General features: G+C 38.2%; 1 protein-coding gene across 2 annotated transcripts in view; it reads right to left on the bottom strand.

Annotated features, from left to right (window-relative positions):
* The window catches only part of ARHGAP15 (Rho GTPase activating protein 15), a 685,399-nt gene that overhangs the window by 269,338 nt on the left and 390,715 nt on the right, over positions 1–25,346 (bottom strand). For both annotated transcript variants that reach the window (XM_043487890.1, XM_043487891.1), the window contains exon 9: positions 3,193–3,315. In XM_043487890.1, the coding sequence (XP_043343825.1) occupies positions 3,193–3,315 (123 nt within the window). The remainder of the gene's footprint in view (positions 1–3,192; positions 3,316–25,346) is intronic.

The following is a 25,346-nucleotide window of genomic DNA, read 5'->3' as shown; positions in this document are numbered from 1 at the left end:
CTGTTTGAAAGATTACATAAGGTAGCTTGGCTGATGCTAATGAGCAATTACTTCAGTTCCAAACGCAAAGAGAGGACATGTACAAACATACCTACCACCCTAAAGTGTACCCTCTCCCCTATAATTTACATATTACATTGATTGGAGTTTTGTTTTCCGTGAGCAGCTCAATGTAATAAACTCATACATTTAAAAAGCTCTTGCCATTCCCTTGGCAAACGTGAAAGCACTTGGAGAAATTGAAGGCTTTTCAGAAGCTCCTACTGCAATGGCACAATGATTGTGACACCCACCTGAGCTATTACTGTTTCTTCCCATTGGGTGATGGTTCAGAATTTTCTGCTGGCCTCTTTTTGGCATCATAAGGTACCCTTTTCATTAGTCATATTAAAGAAATTAGAAAATGCAGCCCCATTAAGAGGCTACTTCTCTATCTAAAATCTAGCCAATGAAATTGCATATTGGCTAGGTCTCGATGAGTCCAGAAATCAGGTTTTAAAGAAAGGGTTTGTGCCTGAGTTTATACTGTGCGATATTGTGACAGCTTTTTCACCTAAAGTGCTTTGTGAATATTGTTCTGCTGGGCATTGAAAGTCAATAAAACACAGCCTTTCCTGCCCCACAGTGGGGGCTCAATAAACGCTGGTTGAATTCAAAGCTCAGGCCTCTCAATCTGTTGGGAATGTTACATAAAAGCGTAAACACTTTGAAAAGTGGCTGTGGCCTTGCCAAACCCCTCCTAGGTATCAGGAAGCACACTTGTAAGACCCAAACTACCATGTACAACTTTCCTGAACCTCAGTAATGGAGGTCTTTACATGTGGATGTGCAAAAGAATATATTAAATATATATTCAAATACATATTTGAATATACATTTAATATAATTTGGGCAAACACACTCCAGGACAAATTTAAAGGCATCCCTTTTTTCTAAATAATTCTTCTTTAGAAAGAGTTAAGTCATTTTACTTGGAGAAATTAACCATTTAACTGTTAATCATTGATTTATTTTGTGTGATTTTTTTCACAGCCAATCAAAAACATTGATTTCATTTTTTTGCCCCTAAGTCTTTGCCTTAAATATGCTAAGAAAATGGACTTAACATACTAAATTTGACTGGGTCGATATTTTTTAAAATTGGTTTAATGCTTTCTATTCAGTTTAAAAAAAGTCACAAAAGCCTTACAAAAAATTCACAGTTAAAATTGAAACAAGCCCAAGAAGTGAGTGTATTTGCATAACTTGATCTGTATTTGGAAGAAAATTCCACTGAAGACAACAATGGAAGCTTATCAAATTGGAATTTCACATAGATTTTCCATAGCCTTACTAATGAATTCTGACTCATTGGTCAGCTATGGTGAAAATGCAATGGAGCTTTAAGATAGGAAATGTACCATTGGAGTGTGTGCAGTGGTTCCATTACATCAGTATGAAAACTGCATTAGGCATCCAGTTTCTCTGCTGTTTTCTGAGACCAATTCTAGAGCACTATGGTTATTAATTCTTTAGCATTTCGATTGGGGCCAGACCATGCCACTGAATTAAAACCTCATATTTTGCTGCAGTCACGAAAAATTTGGAGTTTGTCAGATTGTAATTGTTTGGGCTGTTTATCTGGTTTTATATTTTGTCATGATGGCAGGTAACATGCTACTGATTTTTTTCTAAGAAAATGATAATCTATGGGATAAATTCTAAGGTAGAACTGGAGGTACTGCAATATTATGATGTGAAGTTGAGTCTGTAGAAGACCAAATGCTGTCCACTGAAAAGGACATTACAGAGAGTAAAAGTCTGAGCTTAAAACTGATTTAAAGCAGGTGCTAGTTCTACTTCGAAATGCTTATGTTAAAGAATTTTCCACTCTGTTAGTGATAGGGATGTCCGTGCTTCACACGGAAAATTTAACCTTTCACAATTGGTTCAAAATGCTAGATGATTTTTGTGATATGTTCACCTATTTTAAAAAGAGACTGAAGTTAATAGGTCAGATGGCTATTGGAAACTATTGAAATGGTTCTCATCCTAAGTAGTGCTGAAAATACTATCTGCTTTGCCCTGTTTCTGAGAAACACTTGTATCATAAATCACTTTTTGACTTCCATAAGGATGTCTTTCCACTTCATTCTCAAAGTTTATTTTAGTACTTTATTTTAGCCTATTTTCAAATCCTTTCTTGTATTTAATTTTCCAAATGTGTCCATCGGTTAGAAAATCTGAAAACCAGGGAAAATAATGAACTTGATGTATATATTTTTTTCCTTAGGAAAATAATACATTTGCCTCTGTGATCTATAATGTGATTTCCAGTCATAGAAATCTACATCACTGGTATTATCTGTCCATCCATCCTTTCATCTATCTGGTAACAACAACAGTAATGAATGATAATAATATTAGTGATAGCAGAGGACATTTTTTGAATACTTATGTTCCAGAAACTCTGTTAAAAACTTTAAATGGATTATCTCATTTGTTTAAGAGTCTTCTCAGTGGTGGGTGTAAGTATCCCCAGTTAACAGAAGAGGCTCTGAGATAACAACATCTCTGAGGCTCAGAGATAACAACCTGTTCAACATCAATATTAGTGAGTGGTAGACTCAAAGTCTGAATCCCAATTACAGTCTCATGCCAGAGTGTTCTGAATGGTGGAGGATATTTTATATACTTTACACATATTTGCAAAATATCTGCTTATTTCAATTTAGATTGAGTTCTAGGTCCTCCAGTTCTCAAACCTGTAAGTTTTCACGACACTAGTTTGTCTTAGACTTTCTTCCTAGCCCTACTTCAGACTATGACTAGGTGATCAGATAACTTATACAATTCAAGACTCAACTGAGAATGAAAAGGGATGCTGTTAGTAAATATTTGGGGCAATAGGTACATCGAGGATTATCCAAGCATGTGGGGTCATTCTAATGGGTCACTAGGATATTTCTTCTTGGCTCCCAGATCCCCTGAGGGCAAAACCTGCTATTTTTTCAATGATCTTATGATACAATCTTTATTTTCTCAGGATTAGTTTTCTGGATAGCTATTTTTTCTTCTGTCATAGAGCAGAACATTTAATAAGCAACCTAAGAAGAATAAAATCTCCTAAAACTCCTTTAGAGCCAACTAACTACTGACAGAGAGGCGCATTCGTTTATCGCTATTACAGTAAAAGTATAAAATATTCTATACCTTTAATAAGTCCTTTTTCTTGCAGAGTTTTCAGGGAAGGTCTTCGGGTAATAAACTTCTTTAATCTGCTTTTAACTCGGTTTTTGTCACTTGTATCAGAAGCACTGTGATGCAGTCTGAACACTGGAGATTAAAAAAAAAAAAATCAGAGGCTTTCAGTAAATTTTTCCTTTATGGTTATTACTTTATGCAAATATGAATAGAAAACTGCTAGTTATGGGATGACTACCCGAATTAATAGCTCAGGCCCCTTCTGTTTAGACAGGGCACAGGAGTAAAAATTTGCCCATGTGAAAATATTAGCTCTGTTGTTACATGAACATGCAATGAAAATGTGGTTAGGTCCATATTTCCACAATTTACTTTCACATTAACTTCCTCATATTTAACATGATAACTTATCTGGATAGCTCCACCCATGTGTGTGTGTGTGTGTGTGTTTAGTCAGTTGTGTCCAACTCTTTGCAACTCTGTGGACTGTAGCCCACCAGACTCCTCTGTCCGTGGGATTCTCCAGGCAAGAATACTGGAGTGGGTTGCCATTTCCTCCTCCAGGGGATCTTCCTGATCCAGGGGTTGAACCTGCATCTCTTATGTTTCCTGTGATGCAGGTAGATTCCTTAATGCTGAGCCATGAGGGGAAGCCCTCTACCTAACTGTATCTGTACACAAAATTATAGAAAAATTCATCTAACTTGGGGAGAAAAAAGCTCTTGTTAATTTCAATTAAAAGCCATGACCAACCTAGAGAGCATATTAAAAAGCAGAGACATTACTTTGCTGACAAAGATCCGTCTAGTCAAAGTTATGGTTTTTCCAATAGTCATGAATGGATGTGAGAGTTGGACTATAAAGAAAGCTGAGCATTGAAGAATTGATGCTTTTGAATTGTGGTGTTGGAGAAGACTCCTGAGAGTTCTTTGGACTGCAAGGAGATCAAACCAATCAATGTTAAAGGAAATCGGTCCTGAATATTGGAAGAACTGATGCTAAAGCTGAAACTCCAATACTTTGGCCACCTGATGCGAAGAGCTGAGTCATTGGAAAAGACCCTGATGCTGGTGAAAGATTGAAGGCAGGAGGAGAAGGGGACGACAGAGGATGAGATGGTCGGATGAACGGACACGAGTTTGAGTCAATTCCGGGAGTTGGTGATGGACAGGGAAGCCTGGTGTGCTGCAGTCCATGGGGTCGCAGAGTCGGACATGACTGAGTGATTGAATGAACTGAATTGAACAGTAGGAAATTTAGGCTCAAGGTCCTGCATGCCTAATAATTTTTTCAATCTTCTTTATCAAGTTAACCCAAAGTGATTTCTTTTCCAGAAAGCAGATATTTTTAAGATTTCAGATTCCCCTGGCCATCCAGTGGCTAAGACTCTGAGCTCCCAATGCTGGGGTCCAGGGTTTGATCCCTGGTCAGGAAACCCAATGCAATTAAGAGTTTGAATGCTTCAACTAAAAGATTTCGCATGCCACAATGAAGATCAAAGTTCCCTTGTGCCCCCACTAAGACCTGGCACAGCTAAGTTAATTCATTAATTTTTTAAAAAGAATGCAGATACATCTTTCTCTTCTTATTTGTGTGAAATTACGAGCAGGTGAAATTCTGTAACTCGTATTGACTCAAACTTTTGCCATGTCTTCATCAGTCCCCCATCGCAGTTTTTCTAGCCTCACTGTTATCATGAAAGTTAGGTGTGTATCTATTAAAATTCATTTACTAAGCAAATGTTTGCTGAATGCCTACTGATTTCACATCTTATGCTAAAGGATATGGATTCAATGATGAACATAACATTTAAGGTCAATAGCTTCATTAGCACGAAGTCTAAACACTTTCAAGTTATCTTATTATTAATGACATTATTAACAGGGGTTCCCTTGTGGCTCATCTGGTAAAGAATCTGCCTGCAGTGTGGGAGACCTGGGTTTGATCCCTGAGTTGGGAAGATCACCTGGAGAAGGGAAAGGCTACCCACTCCAGCATTCTGGCCTAGAAAGTTCCATGGACTGTATAGTCCATGGGGTGGCAAAGAGTCAGACACGTCTGAGCAACTTCCACTTTCACTATTAATAATGATTCTTATCATTAATCATCGTGCTGGAGAAGACTCTTGAGAGTCCCTTGGTCTGCAAGGAGGTCAAGCAAGTCAATCCTAAAGGACATCAACCCTGAATATTCATTGGGAAGGTTGTTGCTGAAGTTGAAACTCCAATACTTTGACCATCTGGTGGGAATAGTTAATTCATTGGAAAAGATTCTGATGCTGGGAAAGATCAAAGACAAAAGGAGAAGGGGGCAGCAGAGGATGAGATGGTTATATAGCATCATCAATTCAACGGGCATGGATTTGAGCAAACACCGGGAGACAGTGGAGGATAGGGGAGCTGGGCAGGCTGCAGTTCATGGGGCCACAAAGAGTCAGACACGGCTTAGCAACTGAACAACAGCAACAAAACAACAAAATCATTAGTAATTTGTAAAATGATAGGAATTTATTGTCTCTATGACATGAGATACTAATTTTAACAGGGCCCTTCATTGTCCTCATCTAATTACTGATTTCATGTGAGGATTTGGAGCACCTGAGTAGGAAAATGGAGGTCTTTTCCTCTCCAATCACATTTCAGATAAGCTGATCTTTCAATATTAGAGCTTCCCAGGTGGCTCAGTGGTAACGAATACACTTGCCAATGCAGGAGATGTAAGAGACACAGGTTTAATCTCTGGGTCAGGAAAATTCCCTGAAGTAGGAAATGGCAACCCACTTCAGTATTCTTGCCAGAGAATTCCATGGACAGAGGAGCCTGGCAAGCTATAGTCCATGGTGTCACAAATAGTCGGCATAACTGAGTGACTGAGCATGCAGGCACACATACAATCATTCAACTGGATTAATAATACTATATCTAGAATGTATTGAGACCTTACTATATGCTTGAAACTCTCCTAAGCATATGTGATTTAACCTAATTCTACTGCAGTGTAAGCAGGGATTTTATCTACTTTTATAAACACTGTTCACTAATGTGTCCCTAATACTGCAACATTGTTTAGCACATAATAAAGGTTTAATCAATATTTTCTGAATCAAATCTCAAAATGATCTTTTGAAGTATTGGAAAGAGGAGCCTGGTGTACTGCAGTCCATTGTGCCACAGAGTCAGACACGAATTTAGAGACTGAACGACAAACAAAACTAATTCTACTTATTTAAGATGATGAAGAAGCTAAATAGAGGTTAAGTAACTTGTCAAAGTCAAGTTTGGATATGGGACCAGTCTAATAAGATCTTTATCTGGTATTCTAATATATTGGAGTATTTTATTTTGGGGGGCTTCAAAATCACTGCAGATGGTGACTGCAGCCATGAAATTAAAAGACACTTGCTCCCTGGAAAAAAAGGTATGACCAACCTAGACAGCATATTAAAAAGCAGAGCCATTACTTTGCCAACAAAGGCCCATCTAGTCAAAACTATGGTTTTTCCAGTAGTCATGTATGGATGTGAGAGTTGGACTATAAAGAAAGCTGAGCACCAAAGAATTGATGCTTTTGAACTGTGGTGTTGGAGAAGACTCTTGAGAGTCCCTTGGACTGCAAGGAGATCCAACCAGTCCATCATAAAGTAAATCAGTCCTGAATATTCATTGGAAGGACTGATGTTGAAGCTGAAACTCCAATACTTTGGCCACCTCATGAGAAGAACTGACTCATTTGAAAAGACTCTGATGCTCAGAAGGATTGAAGGCGGGAGGAGAAGGGGCCGACAGAGGATGAGATGGTCGGATGACATCAGTGACTCAACGGACATGAGTTTGAGTCAATTCCGGGAGTTGGTGATGGACAGGGAAGCCTGGTGTGCTGCAGTCCATGGTGTTGCAAAGAGTCACACACGACTGAGTGACTGAACTGAACTAATAGGTGAAAAATGGAAGGGGAAGGAAAACATTAAGTATCAGGAGCTCACTTAGTCATTTAAATTAGAATGGTTTTAATCAATTAAAAAATTTTATGTTGCTATTGGGTGCAAAACAGTTTATGAAGTGATAGGTGTAGGGGAGTTACACTTGAGCCATTCTATCCCCTCCTGAGGAACTCAGAAGAAAAAGAGAGAGAGTTAGGAGGGGACTGCAGCTGGAAGAAAATAAATTGCTTGAATTAGAGGATTTGAAGTCAAATTTTCCTAGTGGGGTCTCCAAGGAACCCATGAAAGTGCCTAAGGGAGAGTGTTTGCTTTAAAGAGTCTGCCAGGCCTAGTGTGAGAAGCTTTCTTGTAACTGGTCAAATAAGGACATTTTTGCAACCTCCCCTTCCTCTAGCTTTGACCACAAGGTAGTTACAAACTTTTGTTAGCAAAATGGGGAGTTAGGGTGAAATGCAAGGCTAAGGAAGAGAGAGGAAGACATCTTGCCCTCCTCCTAGCTGAGTATAGAGTGGAGCTTTAATTTTAAATAAGTGAAAACTTGAAATTATCCCATGGGATTATACACTATTAAATATTGAGTTAAGACAGTACTGGCCACTTAGAGATCATAATATCTTACATTACTTCAAAAGAAGGTTCTCAGCTTTGGCACTATTGGTATTTTAGGTCAGACAATCCCTTTTTTAGGGGGTTGTCTGTGCAGAGTAAGGCTGTTGAGAAGCCTTCTTGGCCTCCACCCACAATATGCTAATATCATCCTCTCCTAAACTGCGACAATCAGAAATGTCTCTAGGCATCTTCAAAAGTCTCCTGGGGGGAGAGGGAGGAGACATATTCCCTGTTGAGAATTATCCCCAACTGAAGGGAAAATTTTCATTGGTGGTGGAAGGGCTACTCATGGACTGACAAAATGTAAAGGAACTGTGAAAAGGGAAAAAAAAGTATTATTTTAATAATAAATCTCTCTATAAGTAGCATACATTATCTATATCGACTTCACTGGTGGCTCAGACAGTAAAGAATCTACCTACCAATTCAGGAGACCTGAGTCGGGAAGATCCCCTGGAGAAGCGAATGGCAACCCTCTCTAATATTCTTGCCTGAAGAACGCTATAGAGAGAGGAGCCCGGCAGACCACAGTCCATGGGGTCACAAAGAGTTGGACATAACTCTCTGTGACACACACAAGAGCGAATAACAGTTTATTACATGGACACATATACTCGACAGGTATATCTGAGGTATCATCTATTATCACTTTGTGTGTGTATATGTATCTTAACTTAAAATGGTTTGAGGAGCAGTGCTTTAGAGCTGCACTGTCCAATTCCATAGTCACTAGTCACTCTGGGCTACTGAGGACTCAAAATGCTGCTTTTGCCATAGGTTGAAAAAATAATTTTTGGGGTATTTTTGTTAAACTATATTAAACTTAATATATTATTAAAACTTGTTTCTTTAAAAAACTGTGGCTATGAGATTTTAAATTAGGCTCAGATGTCCCTGGACAGGGCTGCTAGATGATGAAAAAAATATACAAACTGACCACAAGCATACATGGTAGTGTTGGATTTAACTGCTGTGGATAAAAATGCATATGGCCTATGTAGTAATAATACAGAATGGTGAGGAGTGTGAAGTACAAGAGACTAAGGGATCTTAGTGGTGGAATTGACCTCAGGTCATTTTGGAGAAATACCAAGTGCCATTAGAACCCATGCTAGCCACAACTGCTTTTATAGGACCGTGAATATCAGGCATTAACTGACTCAAAATTTTATGACTGGATGAGTCATTTCGAGCATCTTAATATGCTGTGCTTACATTCTATCCTATCAGCTTTCATTTGGGTCTGGTCATATATAATCTCCTCCAACTGACAGCTGTGAACAAAGGCCCAAGGGCCTTGGTTCTAGTACTGGGGGCTAAACAAATGCGTATCCTTCAGGAGAAACCTACCTCAGTGATTTGAGTCTCAAAGTCTGCTTTTGAAATGATATGGAACAAACAATCTGAATTTTCACAGGTTACCAAAGGTATTATTTTCTATTTCTAGTCTCATGTCAAAAATCCCGTCATTTTCCATGACAGGCTGCCAGGAAATTCAGGGCCAATGACGGTATTTTTTTCTTCCATTTAGGGACTAGTGAAAATGATATGATTAAAAAGTACTTTGCAAATTAAAACACATATACACATGAAAGTAATTATATAGTAAGTTATATATTTTTGGAAACTGTTAGGTACTCTGGTGACAGTACTCTTAATTAGATGTGTATATATGTGCATACATACATACATATATATATATATATATATATATTGTTTTCAATACCACCATCTGGCTCCACATGTGTGAAATGTGTGTAAGGTACACTGTTTTTTCAAGAAAAATGCAAGTATACTTTAAGATGCTTTCGCCTGTTTCCTTCTCATACATTCTGAGAAACTAGCAGTCTTGGATATGATTACACAATTTTTAACACAGCCAAACTATCCAAAGTTGCCTCTAATGATGACTTTCCTGGAGACAGACTAGAGCGTCAACTTCCATTTCCTGATGCCATAAATAATCGTCCTTAGATGACAAGTCAAATTGCCAGGCCTCAGCCATCATTCATTCTTGCTCATTTTGTTCTCAGAAGAGTTACGCAGAAGTTAAAGTCCATAGATGACTATAATATATGGCATAGTTTTTAATTAACCAAATAACTTGAAAGCACTGTAAATACAAACCAAAAATGTAAAAAAAAGGCACATGGTTATAAAGCAAAGTCCATCACCGGACCCCTGTAAACAGCAGTAAAAGTCTTTGAATATTGTGGTTTACAAATCTGATCTTAACAGCCAAACTTATAAAACAGTTTACGCTTTTCTGTTGTCAAGGGAGAAAAACTTGCCAAATTGTTCATTTTAAGTAAATACAACATAACCAATTAAGGAAAGTAAAATTTAAACACATGCCTATGGTAATCAGGACATGGTTTGCTTCTGATTTCACTACTGATTTTAACAGAACAGAGTTCCTTCCAGTTTCCCACAGCACCCAAGTGACCCCACACATACTTTTAGAAACTTGTAATCACACAGTACAAATAAAAGGACACTTTACTGGAAAATACACAGTGTGGTACAATAATCCATCATTTATGAAAAATAGAATTCAGCCTTTTCTTTTTCCTCAGAGATTCAACTACTTTTTGAGGGTGAAGCTTATTGCAATTTAAAGATTTATGTTAAGCCAACGAGCAGTTTTTTTCCGTTCCCATTTAAAATTTTTATTCAAAAACCGAAAAATAAACTAAAGAGATATAGGTTTAAATTCCAAAGAACTTAATCTGATTTAAAGAGGAATCACTCTTAATCCTACATATTTTCACCTCTAAGAAAAGTTAAGTTGAATTGGATTAATTTTCCAGGTATTCTAGAATTTACTTTTATTTTTTTATTTCCTTTATGCTTCCTCTCTCTCTCTCTTTTTTTCCCCACCAATGGGTGATCTTTTTTTCAAGCCCAAACAGAATATTTTTCAAGGCCTAAGAATTCTGAATAACAATATGCAATTTAAGTCTCCACACTCATAGACCTAAGGCATTAGCTTTAAGCACCCTTCTTAACCAGTGGAGAGATTTAATTGGTGTTAAAGCTGCTCACACTAGGGAATAGTTAGCATTCTGAGTTTTTCAAGATGATTTTCAATAAATATCATTACATATGATATCAATCCATGGCATTATCCCAACACAAGTTTTATACCTGACGCAGCCATTATGGTGTTAAAACCACCTCTCAAGGTAGGAATGCTTACTATAATGGATGCCTTTTGTACTATAATGGACGCCTTTTGTATATTTATTTTCCAACTTTAGTAATGGGAGGAGGAAGCAATGCAATTTGAATGATGAACATCCACTACCATGCTATTAAGTGATGGGAACCACAAAAAAAAACTCTCAAATCTTCCAGAATCCAACAATTTGGATAATATGATCCAGAACTGTGCATTTGCCAGAATTTTTCTTGTTGTGGATCTTATTTTGAAATATCCCATTTTCCTGCCAAACTCCTGTTCTCGCGGTATTCCCATGTTACACTTACATGTTGTTAACATTTTTTTTTTATTTTCAATGTGGAAATGCTGGGACAGCTAACATTTCAGAAATATTGCTAAAGGAAAGTAGAGTTACTACCCTTCAGAAATGCTATTTCAAACAACTTTCTAGGATATTTGTTGTCACTTTTTTGGTGAGGATTTACATAAGGAGCAACATGGGTGTAGATAGATAGCTGCATTAGCTGCTAGGAGCTCCCAACACATGGAGAGTCTAGCGGGATGTTCAGAGCAAAGCTGGTGGCAGTCACTTTGTACAATCATCCTATCACACTGCAGTGTTCCGAGAGGGAAATCCAGAAAGAAATGACAAAATCAGGTTATATCAGACTCTTCATCCCCAAAGAGTCCCAAACACTTCTCAAACCATCACATGGATCACAAAACAAAATGTTGATTTTCTCCTTTCATATTTTCCCATATGATCTTGTATTTGGAATTTTCCTGTTGTACCACTTTCTGACTTACTAAAACAAGAGCACCTTACCCACAATCGGGAAACAAAGTCCATAAAATGTCTTGTCTGTCTCCTGCCTGACTCCTTCCCAGGGCATGCCCTCTTATCCTAATTCGTTCGGCTGTAACAAATGCTGCTTTGCTCTCTCCAGAGTGTGGTTTTACAGCTCAAAACACTTTGCACGTATCTCCCTGTGTCAGAGTGGGCAGAAAGGGTAAGTTTGGGCTTAATGTACTGTTGGTCATTTAATATATTGTTTCCTTCACAAGCTCATTGTAAACAGAAGTCATAATTTCAACCACTTGAGAAACTAAGTTATTGAAACTTCAAGTGACTTACTTGAAACACAAATCAGGATTAAATCTGAAAATAATTGCAAGAGGGAATACATGGCATTTTAACATCAGTGCTGTGTTTTAACTACTTAATTCCCATTTAGGCATTATAGAAAAACAAAATCATCAGTTGGAAACAGAAGGATATGATAACATTCTCTCTTTTTTTTTTTTTTTTAATTTTTTATTAGTTGGAGGCTAATTACTTCACAACATTTCAGTGGGTTTTGTCATACATTGATATGAATCAGCCATAGATTTACACGTATTCCCCATCCCGATCCCCCCTCCCACCTCCCTCTCCACCCGATTCCTCTGGGTCTTCCCAGTGCACCAGGCCCGAGCACTTGTCTCATGCATCCCACCTGGGCTGGGGATCTGTTTCACCATAGATAGTATACATGCTGTTCTTTTGAAATATCCCACCCTCACATTTGATGATTCATATTTATGCTATCCACTCACGAGAACTCATACAATATAAATGTTTACTTTTTTGCTAAATTATCTCATTTAAGTAGACAGATCTAACCCACTTTTTTACATTTTCAGTGTCAATAAACAGAAGGCAGTTTACTGTCATAGCCCTGTCATTTGGCCATATGGAAATACCATTGAGTTATTTTTCTAGTAATTATAATAAATTCTTCACAGTATTTTCATGTATAGGCTGAACATTTTTATTTTTCTGATCATATATCTTAGGTGTATCCAGTTTATAATGCATTGCTGTAGTGTGAGTCAGAGTGTTATATTTAAACTATTTTTATAGCATTTAGCATAGCTTTGAGTTACTTAAACAATAACTTTCAGGGTGGTTATGATGATGATGGCAACTTCAAAACTGTACTGCAAACATTGAGCAATTTCATCACAAATATAATATTCTTTCAACTGTAAGTCTGTCTAGTTTATTTCTGTAAGTGAGAGTTGCAAATGTTTTTGCATCAAAGGTTGTGGAAATACTATAAATAAAAAAGGAAAGAAGAAAGAGGAAATACACCTAAATAGCAAAAACCTGTGGTGTGTATAGAGATATATGATGACACATTTTTGCTGAAACAGAATCAGATACAGTATAAAATGTAAAGATTCAGATCATCAAATATCTTCTAATGATGAGAAATTTTATCTTGGATTCTTAGCTTGATATAGTGTTGGTAAAACTTTGTCACTTGAAAACTATTTCAAAACGTTGATAAATTTGCTAATAAAGTTGGGATTGCAGAGCTGCCTTAGCTCAGCAGCTGATTTTGAAAGCAAAATTACTGAGAAAGAAAGGAAAAAATAGCATGGAGCATTAATCTAGACAAAGGGCACCATGAAGTAAAAACATGTTTTCCATGTTTTCTATATATTAAATACAGAAATGGGCTAGTGATATAAAATAGGCCACAGTTAAATCAAATGGGAAGAGCCTCATAGGTGAATGTGAACATCAGTCCACAAAAAGAGAACAAAATAAAAAAAAAAGCAATATAATTGTACACATGGCAATTCCCCCCATAGAGGTAGCAGTATGACAAAATTCTAGGAAATTACCACTTAGATTTCTATGAAAAAAAAAAGGTAAAGTTGGAAAAAAAATATTAATATTTAAGAGTATTGGATAATGTCCACACTGATTTTACATATTGACTCATGCTTAGCAGTATTTGCATTGAGTAGTGGTGCCGGTGTTTATTTGCTAAATCATGTCCAGCTCTTTTGCAATGCCATGGACTGTAGCCCACTAGGTTCCTCTGTCCATGGGATTTCCCAGGCAAGAATACTGGAGTGGGATGCCATTTCCTTCTCCAGGGGATCTTCCTGACCCAGAGAGCAAACCCACATCTCCTGCATTGGTGGATTCTTTACCACTGAGCCACCAGGAAAGCCCATTTGCATTGAATGAATGGTATTAAAATCTTCCCTCCTTAAGACATAAATAGAGATTGCTATCACTAGGTATTTTGTGTCCGTGTGTGTGCTTGTACCTTTGTGAAAAGTGTGTGTAAAGATACTGTATTCTCAGCAGGTGTAGAGGGGAGAAATATATGACAACTCTGAAGCTTTTTCTTTAATCTCTAAACTCTTGGTCCTCTGTGTGATCAAGAATATGCAATAGTGTATCCCTAATTTTTAAAACATAAAATTTGAACCAGGACATATAGTATAGGCATCGGTAGTTTGAGAAATGTCTTAAGTCAAAACAGTCAATATTTAAGAGGAAGTGGTGGAGTAAAGTGTTTATTTAGATTGTGAGAAATGTTAAATAAATATATATTTAACTTTTCTCACAATCTAAATATTATATGTACAGTTACATATTATAACCCATATAGTATTGATTCTTTTAAAGCAATCTCAGTTTCCACTTTGACGATCCAATCTGATCATCCTAAAGTCACATGTATTACTGTTTTTAGAGTGCTACCAGTGTGACAAGCAAAGAATGTTCTATTTCATTTAGTCCTAAAATCATTCAACGCGGTAGGTTCTCTTACTGCTCTTTATTCTACTGCTTAGGGATCTGAGGTTCAGAGTGGTTATGCCAAGTAGGCAATAGTGGCTGAGCTGGAAATCAAATATGAGCTGTCTGATTTCCAGCCCTGGGCAATGCCTAGCCTGCCCCACTGCCTGCTTCTCCGGCAATGCTGTCAAAGCTCTAAGGACACAGAGAGGTGGCAGTAGCCTCCCACTGTAACCAGTTACTTCCAACTTCAGGTCTTAAGTCATCTGCTTCAGGTGAACTCTGACAAAATTACTCCAGGTTGCTCAGATGGTTAAGAATCTGGCTGCAATGCAGGAGACCCAGGTTTGATCCCTGGGTCGGGAAGATCCTCTGGCAAAGGGAATGACAATCCACTCTAGCATTCTTGCCTGCAGAATTCCATGGACCAAGTAACCTGGCAGTCTACAGTCCATGGGGTCGCAGAGTTGGACATGACTGAGAGAATTTGACACGCGTGTCACTCGAGATCTAAAGGGAAGATGAGTGGCTTTAGGTGAGTTTAGTGAATCACAGGACAGCATCAGTGCTGAGACCTGACGACTGTGTACTGCCAGTCAGAACAACTGAAGATGGCTTCTGGGCTGCACAGAGCATGACCACCATAAACACAAATTCAACTCTTCAGCTACTGGGAAGAAGGTGAATACAAGAATCACTCACTGTGCTCCAGGTGCTGGATGCATTAAGACAAGAATGAATATAGGAATAGAGATACAGGGTGCAGACTGGGCTTCCTTTTAAGCAAAAATGCTTTAGTGACCTAGTTGTCTCTCTCAGTTTCTTAGTTCTTGTTCTTGATTACTGTCATCACACTATATTTTTTTCAAAACCAGATGGTGCACCCTTAGCCCACTATATTATAAGCATATACATCCATGTTTATAAACTCCTTAGCTCTTCTCTCAGCCCAATTAGGAATCTCGTTCTTCTCCATCCCAGTCACAGAGTCTGCTTTTATTATTCCTAGTTGCTTCATAGGAGTAAGAGTTTTGGATCACTATTTAAGCATGAGAGCAGATAAGAACCACTAATATGTGGCCTCCTTTCAACATTACTGCTGTTTCTTTTCAAAAACTGTGTGTTCTATTCTCTTTCATGCATTTTATCTACCTCTTTTGAATTCTACCAGTTTTGGATTTTGAATTTCAACTGTCACCTAACAGTGGCAGAATCTTATTTAAGCAACATAAGTTCTTTTTGCCTCTATTTTCTCATCTGTCAAATGGTACTGACAATATCCCTACCAAGGACTGTTGCAAAAATTAAATGTCCCAATATATACAAAACACCAGCACCGTGTCTAGAGTACGGTAAGCATGCAATAAAAACTACTAATTGTTGTGAACTGTGGTTATGATAGTTACTCTGTACCACAATCTTGGTGGTAATAATCAGTAAGTAAATAGAGCAGATGGTATGAAAAGTACACTTTCACCTTCCATCCCAGTGCCTCTGATTTTTTCAACATTTACTGTGCATTTATTATGTACCTGGTATTATTAGATTAAGTGTTTAGCTGCTGCATACATTAAATATATATTAATTTATATAAGATAAATATATATTAATATATACATTTTAATTAACTGTTGTTTGGCTCTCAGTTAAAAAAATACTTTATACAACACCAAAAGTTTATCTGTGATTAATTTCTGCCAGGTAGAGTGTATTTCAAGACTTTGAACACGTGCTGAAATCATTGGGTTTTGAAGAACTATCCATTAAAGACTTTCTGAACTGTGACAATGGATATTGACAGTGCTTGTCAGACTAAACCACTATTGATTGGTTCACATCATGTGTATAGCAAAACCAATTTCTTTCAAGTGCTTCTTCCTAACTGAAATACATTATTGCAGCCTTCCTCTCTGTTTATTATAACACCAAAGCTCATTGCATGTAACACATCCAGCAAAAAAGGCTTCACAACGAACAAAGCAGCAAACTGCAACACAGAGAGGTGAAGGCACTTAGCAATCCAAATACTCTTGTGCTATAAGTTGCTGTCCCTTTGGAAAATATCGATCTCTTGCAGAGTCTTGTTTTTATTTTACAGTTCCCCTGAATATGGAAAGATCACGGACTAACAGAGTTTTGCTATTGTTTAATGATCCTGCGACTCTCACGGCTTCTATCCCTGAATGAAACTATTTTAAGTATCGTGTGTATGTTTAAGTTGTGGGAAAGAAAGTGTTGTTTATATTGGGCCATTGCTCCCCTGTCCACAAACATACACAGTTCTATACACACACACACCAGGGATGTGACTTTTCCCAAGCCTTAGAATGTTTTCTCCCATGAGTGACTTAGGCCAACTTTGGTCATATGCTACACACTGTACAGTTTTATTACTAATTTGAATTTGCATTGTGCCTTTTTTCCCAAGACGGTACATTTCTTCCTGAAACTACACTGTTACATAGCCAAGAGAAGTTCTCATTATACCCCCATGAGTGGGGAGAATTCCAGATTTATTTTTCATTTGAAATTATTATTAAGCAAAATCTAAAAGTATATCTTTCCCAAGTACTGACTGTTCATACCTCATTCCTGCAGTGTATGAGCATCATTCCAGGGTCTAAAGACCCTTCAGTCCTAGTTTTTACCCTCTAAGAAGCTCAGAGTTTACTGTATGCAGATGCCTGGGGAGACAGGGTATTCCTGGATTCTTGGGATAATTCTCAAAATATTCCTGTAATTGCCAACATTCTAAAAAATGATCCCAAGAACTCACAAACGCTACCCTGATGATAAAACAGGGAAGACTTTGGTTAAGTTTACAGATACTTTAATTAAATCTGGTGTGGTGCTGCCAGCTTCTCTCCCATTCTATGCATGCCTAGAAATTTAAAGAAAAAAAAAATTGCTTAGAAGGCTGGCAAATGCTCCACAAGCAAAATGTATCCTTCTGCAAATTCCCTACTTAAGTGACACAGTTCCAAATTTGCTTGAACATTTGAGACTAGGAATTCTCCCAGGATAAGGATTTCATTGAGTCTGGCCTCCTGCTCCTCCATGCTACAGCCCAGGAGAATGGCTGTACTCAGCACCCTGGACCGTGTCCTTCCTCTGGCTTTGCCCCCTGGCCTTGGCCTTCTCACCCCCACATTCCCCAGCTCTGAGGCAGGCTTCTGGCCTTGGGCCCATTCTCTTGGCACTCTCTGTAAGGGTCACTCTGTCCTAAAAAAACGGTTGCTTGTTAGAGTGGCAGCCTCCCATGCCTTTTTCAGGACATCAGAGATTAGGAAATGTCAGGCCAGAGTCAGTCTCTCACAAAATAGTTTTACTGGGATGCGATTCTCTATGAGAAGCATCGTTTTGACATAAGCTTCCAGTTATTTGCTCCAAAATGTGCTCGCGAATTGCTGAGACCCTCCCCCACAGGAAGGGTATTGAGAATGCAAAGGGTGGGCTGAGCAGAACTGAGGACACAATATGCAGTCTACAGCTAAGTGATCTGGGATAGTGGAGCGGTTTGTCCTCACAAATGCTGACAGACAGCTGCAATTTGCAGCTGGCAGTGAGCTTATGCTTGCTAAACAAAGATCTAGCTGGAGCCCGTGAATACTTGGCTCCACTGCAATAATCATAATTCATAACATACATTTCTAAAGAAGGAGAAAAAAAAAATGAGGAAAAGACCCAGAAAGACCTGTATCATTGTGATGCTTGATGTGGTCAGGATATAGGCTCTTTTATTTGTTTTCTATTTTAAATTTATCTGGGGTCCTTCTTGGAGACGATGATCCCCAGGTCGTTGACAAATGAAACTGCTTTCTGCTTTTCGGTCACACCTTCAGATTAACTGTATTAAATATAGTGATGGGAGATTTACTTTCTGCCACCATTCAATGATTATCCCAAGTATTTTATTTCTTTTCCTGGATGAGTTAATTGTAAACAAATTGCCAAGCTTTTCCTTGTTTTTGACCATCAGATAATCCCATTCTTGGGCACAGGTCATGCTGGAGTCACAGAAAAATGAAATATTAAGCCTGGAATGAACTGGAGAGAGCATAATGCTCCTTACTTTTGAGATGAGGAAAAAGACACCCAGATTGTTCAAGTCACTTGCCTAAGGCCACCAAGTAAGAAGCAGGGTGAAGATTCTATCGCAAATATCTCAACCACCATCTCTGGGTTTTTGTCAGCACATCTTTATGTCTTCCTAAGCCCAGGAAAAACTTTCCTCAATCCAGAAGAATGTTCTAGAGGAGCCAGGACTGTTGCCCTAGGCGCCCCCTACTGGCCTATGCTTCCAGTGATCAGGAGTTTTAGATTTGAATTTAAATGCAGTCGTTGCTATCAATTAATTTCATTTTATTCTACATATTTAGAAAAAGAGTTTTGAATAGAATATGGAAATGTATTTAAATTAATATGCATAATCATGCATAATAACATAAAAATACATCCCCCAAGGCAGGGGTGGGGGTGGGGAACTACAGTAGCCTTTTTTTTTGACATGCAGCAGTGCTGTGTTTTGCTATTATCCTTTTCTTTAACTTTTGGTAACCTGAAATCTGTAAGAGATTATTATTATTTGGGGTTTTGAGTCTTTCCTTTCCCTGGGGGTGGGGGTGGGGGAGAAGATCCTGTTGCCAATTGCCAGGACACTCCTCCAGACCCAGATGTAACTGAGGAGAGTCCTCTGCTAGATATGTCTCCATGTGTTGCAGCCTAAGCTAGGAGGAAATAGAGAGGATTGAGCAAAGGATGGGAACATGCATTTCGCCAAGTTCCAGCCCCTCTGAAAGTCAAACTTTTGGACTATTGAACAGGCTGAGATCCTGATTTTCTACAAGCTTGTTTACTTTCGACAAGTAGAACTTCTGGTCTTAGGGAAAAAAAAAAAATGTCTTTGGGTTTTAAAGGTCTCTGAAAGCTTCTTGAGACATTAAGTACCTCTTACATAAAAAATAACACAGTGATGATTTAAGACCAGAGAAACTAGAAGTATGTGGATTAAATGACCTTTAAAATACACACAGGTTTAAAATTGAAAGGAAAATGCACTTAGCAAAAAAGCATTGGGGATTTATTTCTAAAATATGGTTGGAAACATTAAGGAAACTCAAAATGAGGTGATGCACACACATCCTCATTTTGACTTAAAGATCTAGTTTTAATAACACAACAGATGTAGTCATCAGCATCTGTTCCAACAGGGACACAGTGAATGGTGAGAAAGACACAGTAAGACTTGATAATAACAATAACTACTGTTATTGTTATCCCTTAATCCTTCAAACTGTCAAAGCAGAACCAAGAGTAAAAGAGAAATATTCTAGCAGGATCTGACTCCCTCCCCATTTGTGTCAAGCAGTTCAGTTAAGAAATTTCCAACAGGAAATACTTCCTTAAGTTGATCACTGGAAAGCGAGTCGAGCTATTTTTCATTCTATGGCACAAAAGAAAAAAACACCTGTGGACTTCAGTCTGAAAACACTCCTGACAACACAAACAGGTGTTGGCTTATGTAATGGCTGAGAAAAGCAGAGGTGGACAGAGTCGTGAATCAAGGGTGGGGCCTTGCAAAGGAAAATTTAACTTAATTGCTCCATTGTGAGGGAATGGTCAATGAGAATTATGTGCTCTGGGTCACATAATAGTTTGGCAAAAACACTTTTTTTCCCCCAGTTTTGTGGCCACATGAGATAAACTGCTGTTGGAATACATGCTGAAGTCACAGATGAGGATGGGCTGAGGCAGATATTCACATGATATTTTGGAACTGAAGGGTGCTCCCTCTACACTCATCAAGGCCGACACACAGTCAGGATTCAGTTTTTAAAATGTTTAGCAATTGAATACTGTCTGTGCAAGACGTACAGTGGAAAGAACATAGGCATTCATGTTATGAGATCTGATCTTGAGTCCAGACCCACCACTTAGGAAATGTATGACTTGGCTTCCCTGAATCTCTATTTCCTTATCTATTATATTTAATTGAGATACAAAAGTTTGGTTGCAATGTTGTAAGGATTAAATGCTATGCTGTAGATGATCACAGTGCTTTGCATGTACACAAACAGATTACTATCTTTATCCTCTGCCTCACTTTCTCCTTCATCTTCATCATTCTCACCATTATCACCATAAATTGCAGCTTGCACTACACTCTATTAAGTGAATTAAATAGAGATAGTCCTTGGACTTCGGGAGCTAACAAGTAAAAATCACAATGCATCTGATGTGTCTAAACAGAAAGTATATATAGATCATTTAAGAAATTTGGAGTAATTATTTAAAAATTAAGCTTATATTAATATTAGCTGTCAGCAAGGAGTTATGCCAATATACCATAGGAAGAGCCCTGGAAATTACTTGCTGAGACAGAGTATACATTCTCACACTTTTAAACAGTACACTAAATTCTCCAACTGCGTGAATGTTTATTAATTGTAGCTTTGATGGCTTAGGTGTCCTGGTGGTATAAATCACCCCAGATGAATGCATGAGTTACTACAACTTCTGCTAATAATAATAATTGCAATTTTTAAAATAACAAACATGTTTTATTTATACCTTAAAAGATTGAAATCTTCTGTCTACCCAAATAGAACTGGTAGAAATTCTGCTTTGATAAATACGGTAGCAACATTGTCTTATATAATGGAATTTCTTACCAGAATGTATCAGAAATACATCCCATGTAGCCTCAGGGTACACAAATAGGTACTTTAATAATTTACACATTAAAATTTTTTAACACTTGATTTTTTAACATTTTTAACATTTGGTTAATAGCAGATAGAATGTCGCTCAGCGGAGAATCTGAAGATCTGAGGACCCGAACTGTTTGTGTGGTGGGGAGTGAGGGAATGGGTGAGGAGGCGGCTCTCTCTGCTCTGATGATGTACTTCATAGTGTCATATTCACAACTTTTAAGCAAGATCAGCTCTGAGCAGTACAGTAAAAGAAAACCCTTCAGAATGAGCATCTCTCTGGGAAGCTACCATACGGCCAGATGGAGTTACCTGTCAGTCACTAACTTTACGTTAGCTACACTGGCCTTCTTGTTCTCTCCTGAGCACATCCCACCTCAGGGCCGTTGCACATGCTGCTTCCTCTGACACAGAAGCTTTGTGGGGATATTTGCATAGCTACTTTCCCCACCTCTTTTAGGTCTTTCCTTAAATACCACCTTTATATAGGTTTTCTCTCTCTGTTTAAATTTGCAAGCCTTCCCCACTTAGGTGCTACCTCCCTTCCTTGGTTCATTTGTTGAAGTTTGTGAACTTCACTATCTCACTAATACATATTTTCCTTCCTTTTTAAATATCTATTTCCCCCCAATAGAATGTTAACTCCCCAAGAGCAGGATTTTTGCCCATATTTTATTTTATTGATTTTTTTTAGAGACTAATTCCACTACCTGAGCAAATGGTAAGTGCTTAGTATAAATTTGTTGAATGAATAGAAGAATACTCTGAATCTTTTTCTAGAAAAATCAAAGCTCTAATTTCTTTTATTCAACATTTTGCAACTTCTGAATAAATCCCTAGGTTCTAAGAAAGAAAACCTTCACTTAATGTTTCATGAAGAAAGGGAATTATGATAGGTTATTATCACTGAATAACAGTCTGAGTTTACATCCACAAAGGTCTGAGAAAAGAAACATATCTTGACCCTCAGGCCTTTCTCTTCAAACCCTGAACATCTAGAAAGAGTTGTGGTTTGTGATATTCTTTTCTTATTTATCTATTCAAAAATATGAATGAAAATTATCTTGCTATCCTTATTATCTTATTTAAGTAAGAAAAATAGGATTCATATGAAAAAATTAAATATATTTTAAAGACACATTCAAGGATATATTAAAATTATCCTAGGTGGCATTTATGGGAAGGAAGGTGAATGAAAGATAAGGAAAAAAACTGTAAAGCTAGGACAGTTGCATGGCTAATGATAATAAGGATGACAAGGATGGTGAAGATGATATCAACTCCATTCTCTGAATCAATTAAGCAGACAAACATGCACATACAAAGAGGCTATTTCTTCAGGAGACTGATTCTGATCTGTGACTGCAGACCACCTAGACCAGCACTGTCCACATATGTAAGTAGTCCCACACAACTGCACTCATTTCACACGCTAGCAAAGTAATGCTCAAAATTCTCCAAACTAGGCTTCAAGAGTACATGAACAGAGAATTCCCAAACATTCAAGTTGGATTTAGAAAAGGCAGAGGAGCCAGAGATCAAATTGCCAATATGGGTTGGATCATGGAAAAAGCAAGAGAATTCCAGAAAAACATCTACTTCTGCTTCATTGACTATACCAAAGTTTTTGACTGTGTGGATCCCAACAATCTGCGGAAAATTCTTAAAGAGATGGGAATACAGACTACCTTACGTGACTCCTGAGAAACCTGTATGTAGGCCAAGAAGCAACCGTTAGAACTGGACATGGAACAATAGACTGGTTCCAAATTGGGAAAGGATGTATATTGTCAAGGCTGTATATTGTTACCCTGCTTATTTAACTTACATGCAGAGTACATCAGGAAAATGGAGAACTGGATGAAACACAAGCTGGAAACAAGATTTCCAGGAGAAATATCAATAACCTCAGATATGCAGATGACACCACCCTTATGGCAGAAAGTGAAGAACTCTCTTGATGAAGGTGAAAGAGGAGAGTGAAAAAGCTGGTTTAAAACTCAACATTCAAAAAAACGAAGATCATGGTATCTGGTCCCATCACTTCATGGCAAATAGATGGGAAAATAATGGAAACAGTGACAGATTTTATTTTCTTGGGCTTCAAAACCACTGTAGATGGTGACTGCAGCCATGAAATTGAAAGATGCTTTCTCTTTGGAAGAAAAGCTATGATCAACCTAAACAGCATATTAAAAAGCAGAGACATTACTTTGCAAACAAAGGTCCATCTAGTCAAAGCTATGGTTTTTCTAGTAGTCATGTATAGATGTGAGAGCTGGACCATAAAGAAGGCTGAGTACTGAAGAATTGGTGGTTTTGAACTGTGGTGTTGGAGAAAACTCTTGAGAGTCCCTTGGACTGCAAGGAGATCTCAGTCCTGAATATTCATTGGAAGGACTGATGCTGAAGCTGAAACTCCAATAATTTGACCACTTGATGCAAAGAACTGACTCACTGGAAAAGACCCTGATGTTGGGAAAGATTGAAGGCAGGACGAGAAGGGGCTGATACAGGATGAGATGGTTGGATGGCATTACTGACTCAATGGACATGAGTTTGAGCAAGCTCTGGGAGATTGTGAAGGACAGGGAAGCCTGGCATGCTACAGTGGGGTCACAAAGAGTCGGAAACGACTGAGTGACTGAACAACGTCACATTAAAAAAGAAAAGTCAGACATTAATTTTAATAATATGTATACTTTATTTAACCTAATCCATCCAAAGTATTGTTATTTCTCCATATAATTAAAATCAACATTATTTGTGAGACATTTGTACTAAGTCTTTGAAATCTGGTATATATGCCATACCTACAGCCAGCACATCTCAATTCAGACTAGCCCCACTTTAAATGTCCAATAAACACTTGTGGCCAGTGGCATCCATACAGGACAGTACAGTTCTAAAGCAAGCCTCTAGGTGTCATGTGTGAAGGTGGGCATAAGTGAAAGCGAAAGTGAAGTCGCTTAGTCATGTCCAACTCTTTGCGACCCCATGAATTGTAGCCCATGGAATTTTCCAGCAGAGTCCTGGAGTGGGTTGCCATTTCCTTCTCCAGGGGATCTTCCTGACCCAGGGATCAAATCTAGGTCTCCTGCATTGCAGGCAGAGGCTTTACCTCTGAGCCACCAGGGAAGGTGGGCATACATCGGTACAATCCCCTGGAACCACAGCTGAACATTGCTGGCAGTTGGTACTGTGAGCTGGCTCAGAGATGTTACCATAGTAATGGGCAACACTGTGTCAGAAAAGAAAGCCACAAAGTCATGTTTCCAGAATCAGAGTCACCAAAACCAGAGAGCACTTCTGAATTGATTTGTCTTTTCAGTTCTTTTTCCATCTAGGTTTCTGTTAAGTGTCTGAGTAAGACAATTGCAGGGGGAGCCACAGTGATTCATTAAAAGGGACAACACTTAGGAAAAAAATAAGGTGATTTTTTTTTTTTTTTTTGTATCTTAGGTTGGTAGAGGAAGTCAAGCAAGACACATTCTATTATATTATCTGTAATAATTAAGCTTCTGAATTTTTGTATGGGCTTCCCTGGTGGCTCAGATGGTAAAGAATCTGCCTGCAATGCAGGAGCCCAGGTTTGATCCCTGGGTCAGAAATACCCCCTGGAAAAAGAAATGGCTACCTACTCCAGCATTCTTGCCTGGAGATTTCCATGGACAGAGGAGCCTGGTGGGTTACAGTCCATGGGGTCACAAAAAGTTGGACACGACTGAGCGACTAACACTTTCAAGTGCTGCTCTGTCAAAATTTCACATGTGCTAGCCATCTCTCCACCATAACTGAACTTTTATACCCAAACCTTTAAACATATCTGGGAGGAGTGAAGGAGTTAACTACAGGTTCTCAGGGGTGCTGGGTGCTTTAAGTAAATAAGCTGTATTCCCTCTGCTCAGGATTGTTATAATAGTTCAAATGCTTATTTGATTCTCTCTCATACTAAATTTATTTGATTTCTGAAAATTCATGGCAAGGTAAAAATTTTAAATTATCACAAAGGGCCAGGTTCAGATGATCTATTTAATGTAGGAAAGACTGGATGGGAATTGTCTGGTTTATAGTGTATTACACAAATCAAGGTTTTGTTCTGGTGAGAAAAGTTAGAGACATACACACGACAGTGTGTGCTTAACTATAGAATAAATT

The sequence above is a fragment of the Cervus canadensis genome, chromosome 15, assembly GCF_019320065.1.
Source record: "Cervus canadensis isolate Bull #8, Minnesota chromosome 15, ASM1932006v1, whole genome shotgun sequence".
Lineage (NCBI taxonomy): Eukaryota > Metazoa > Chordata > Mammalia > Artiodactyla > Cervidae > Cervus > Cervus canadensis.
Note: the sequence above shows the minus strand (reverse complement) of the source record. Positions and strands in the feature narration are given on the sequence as shown.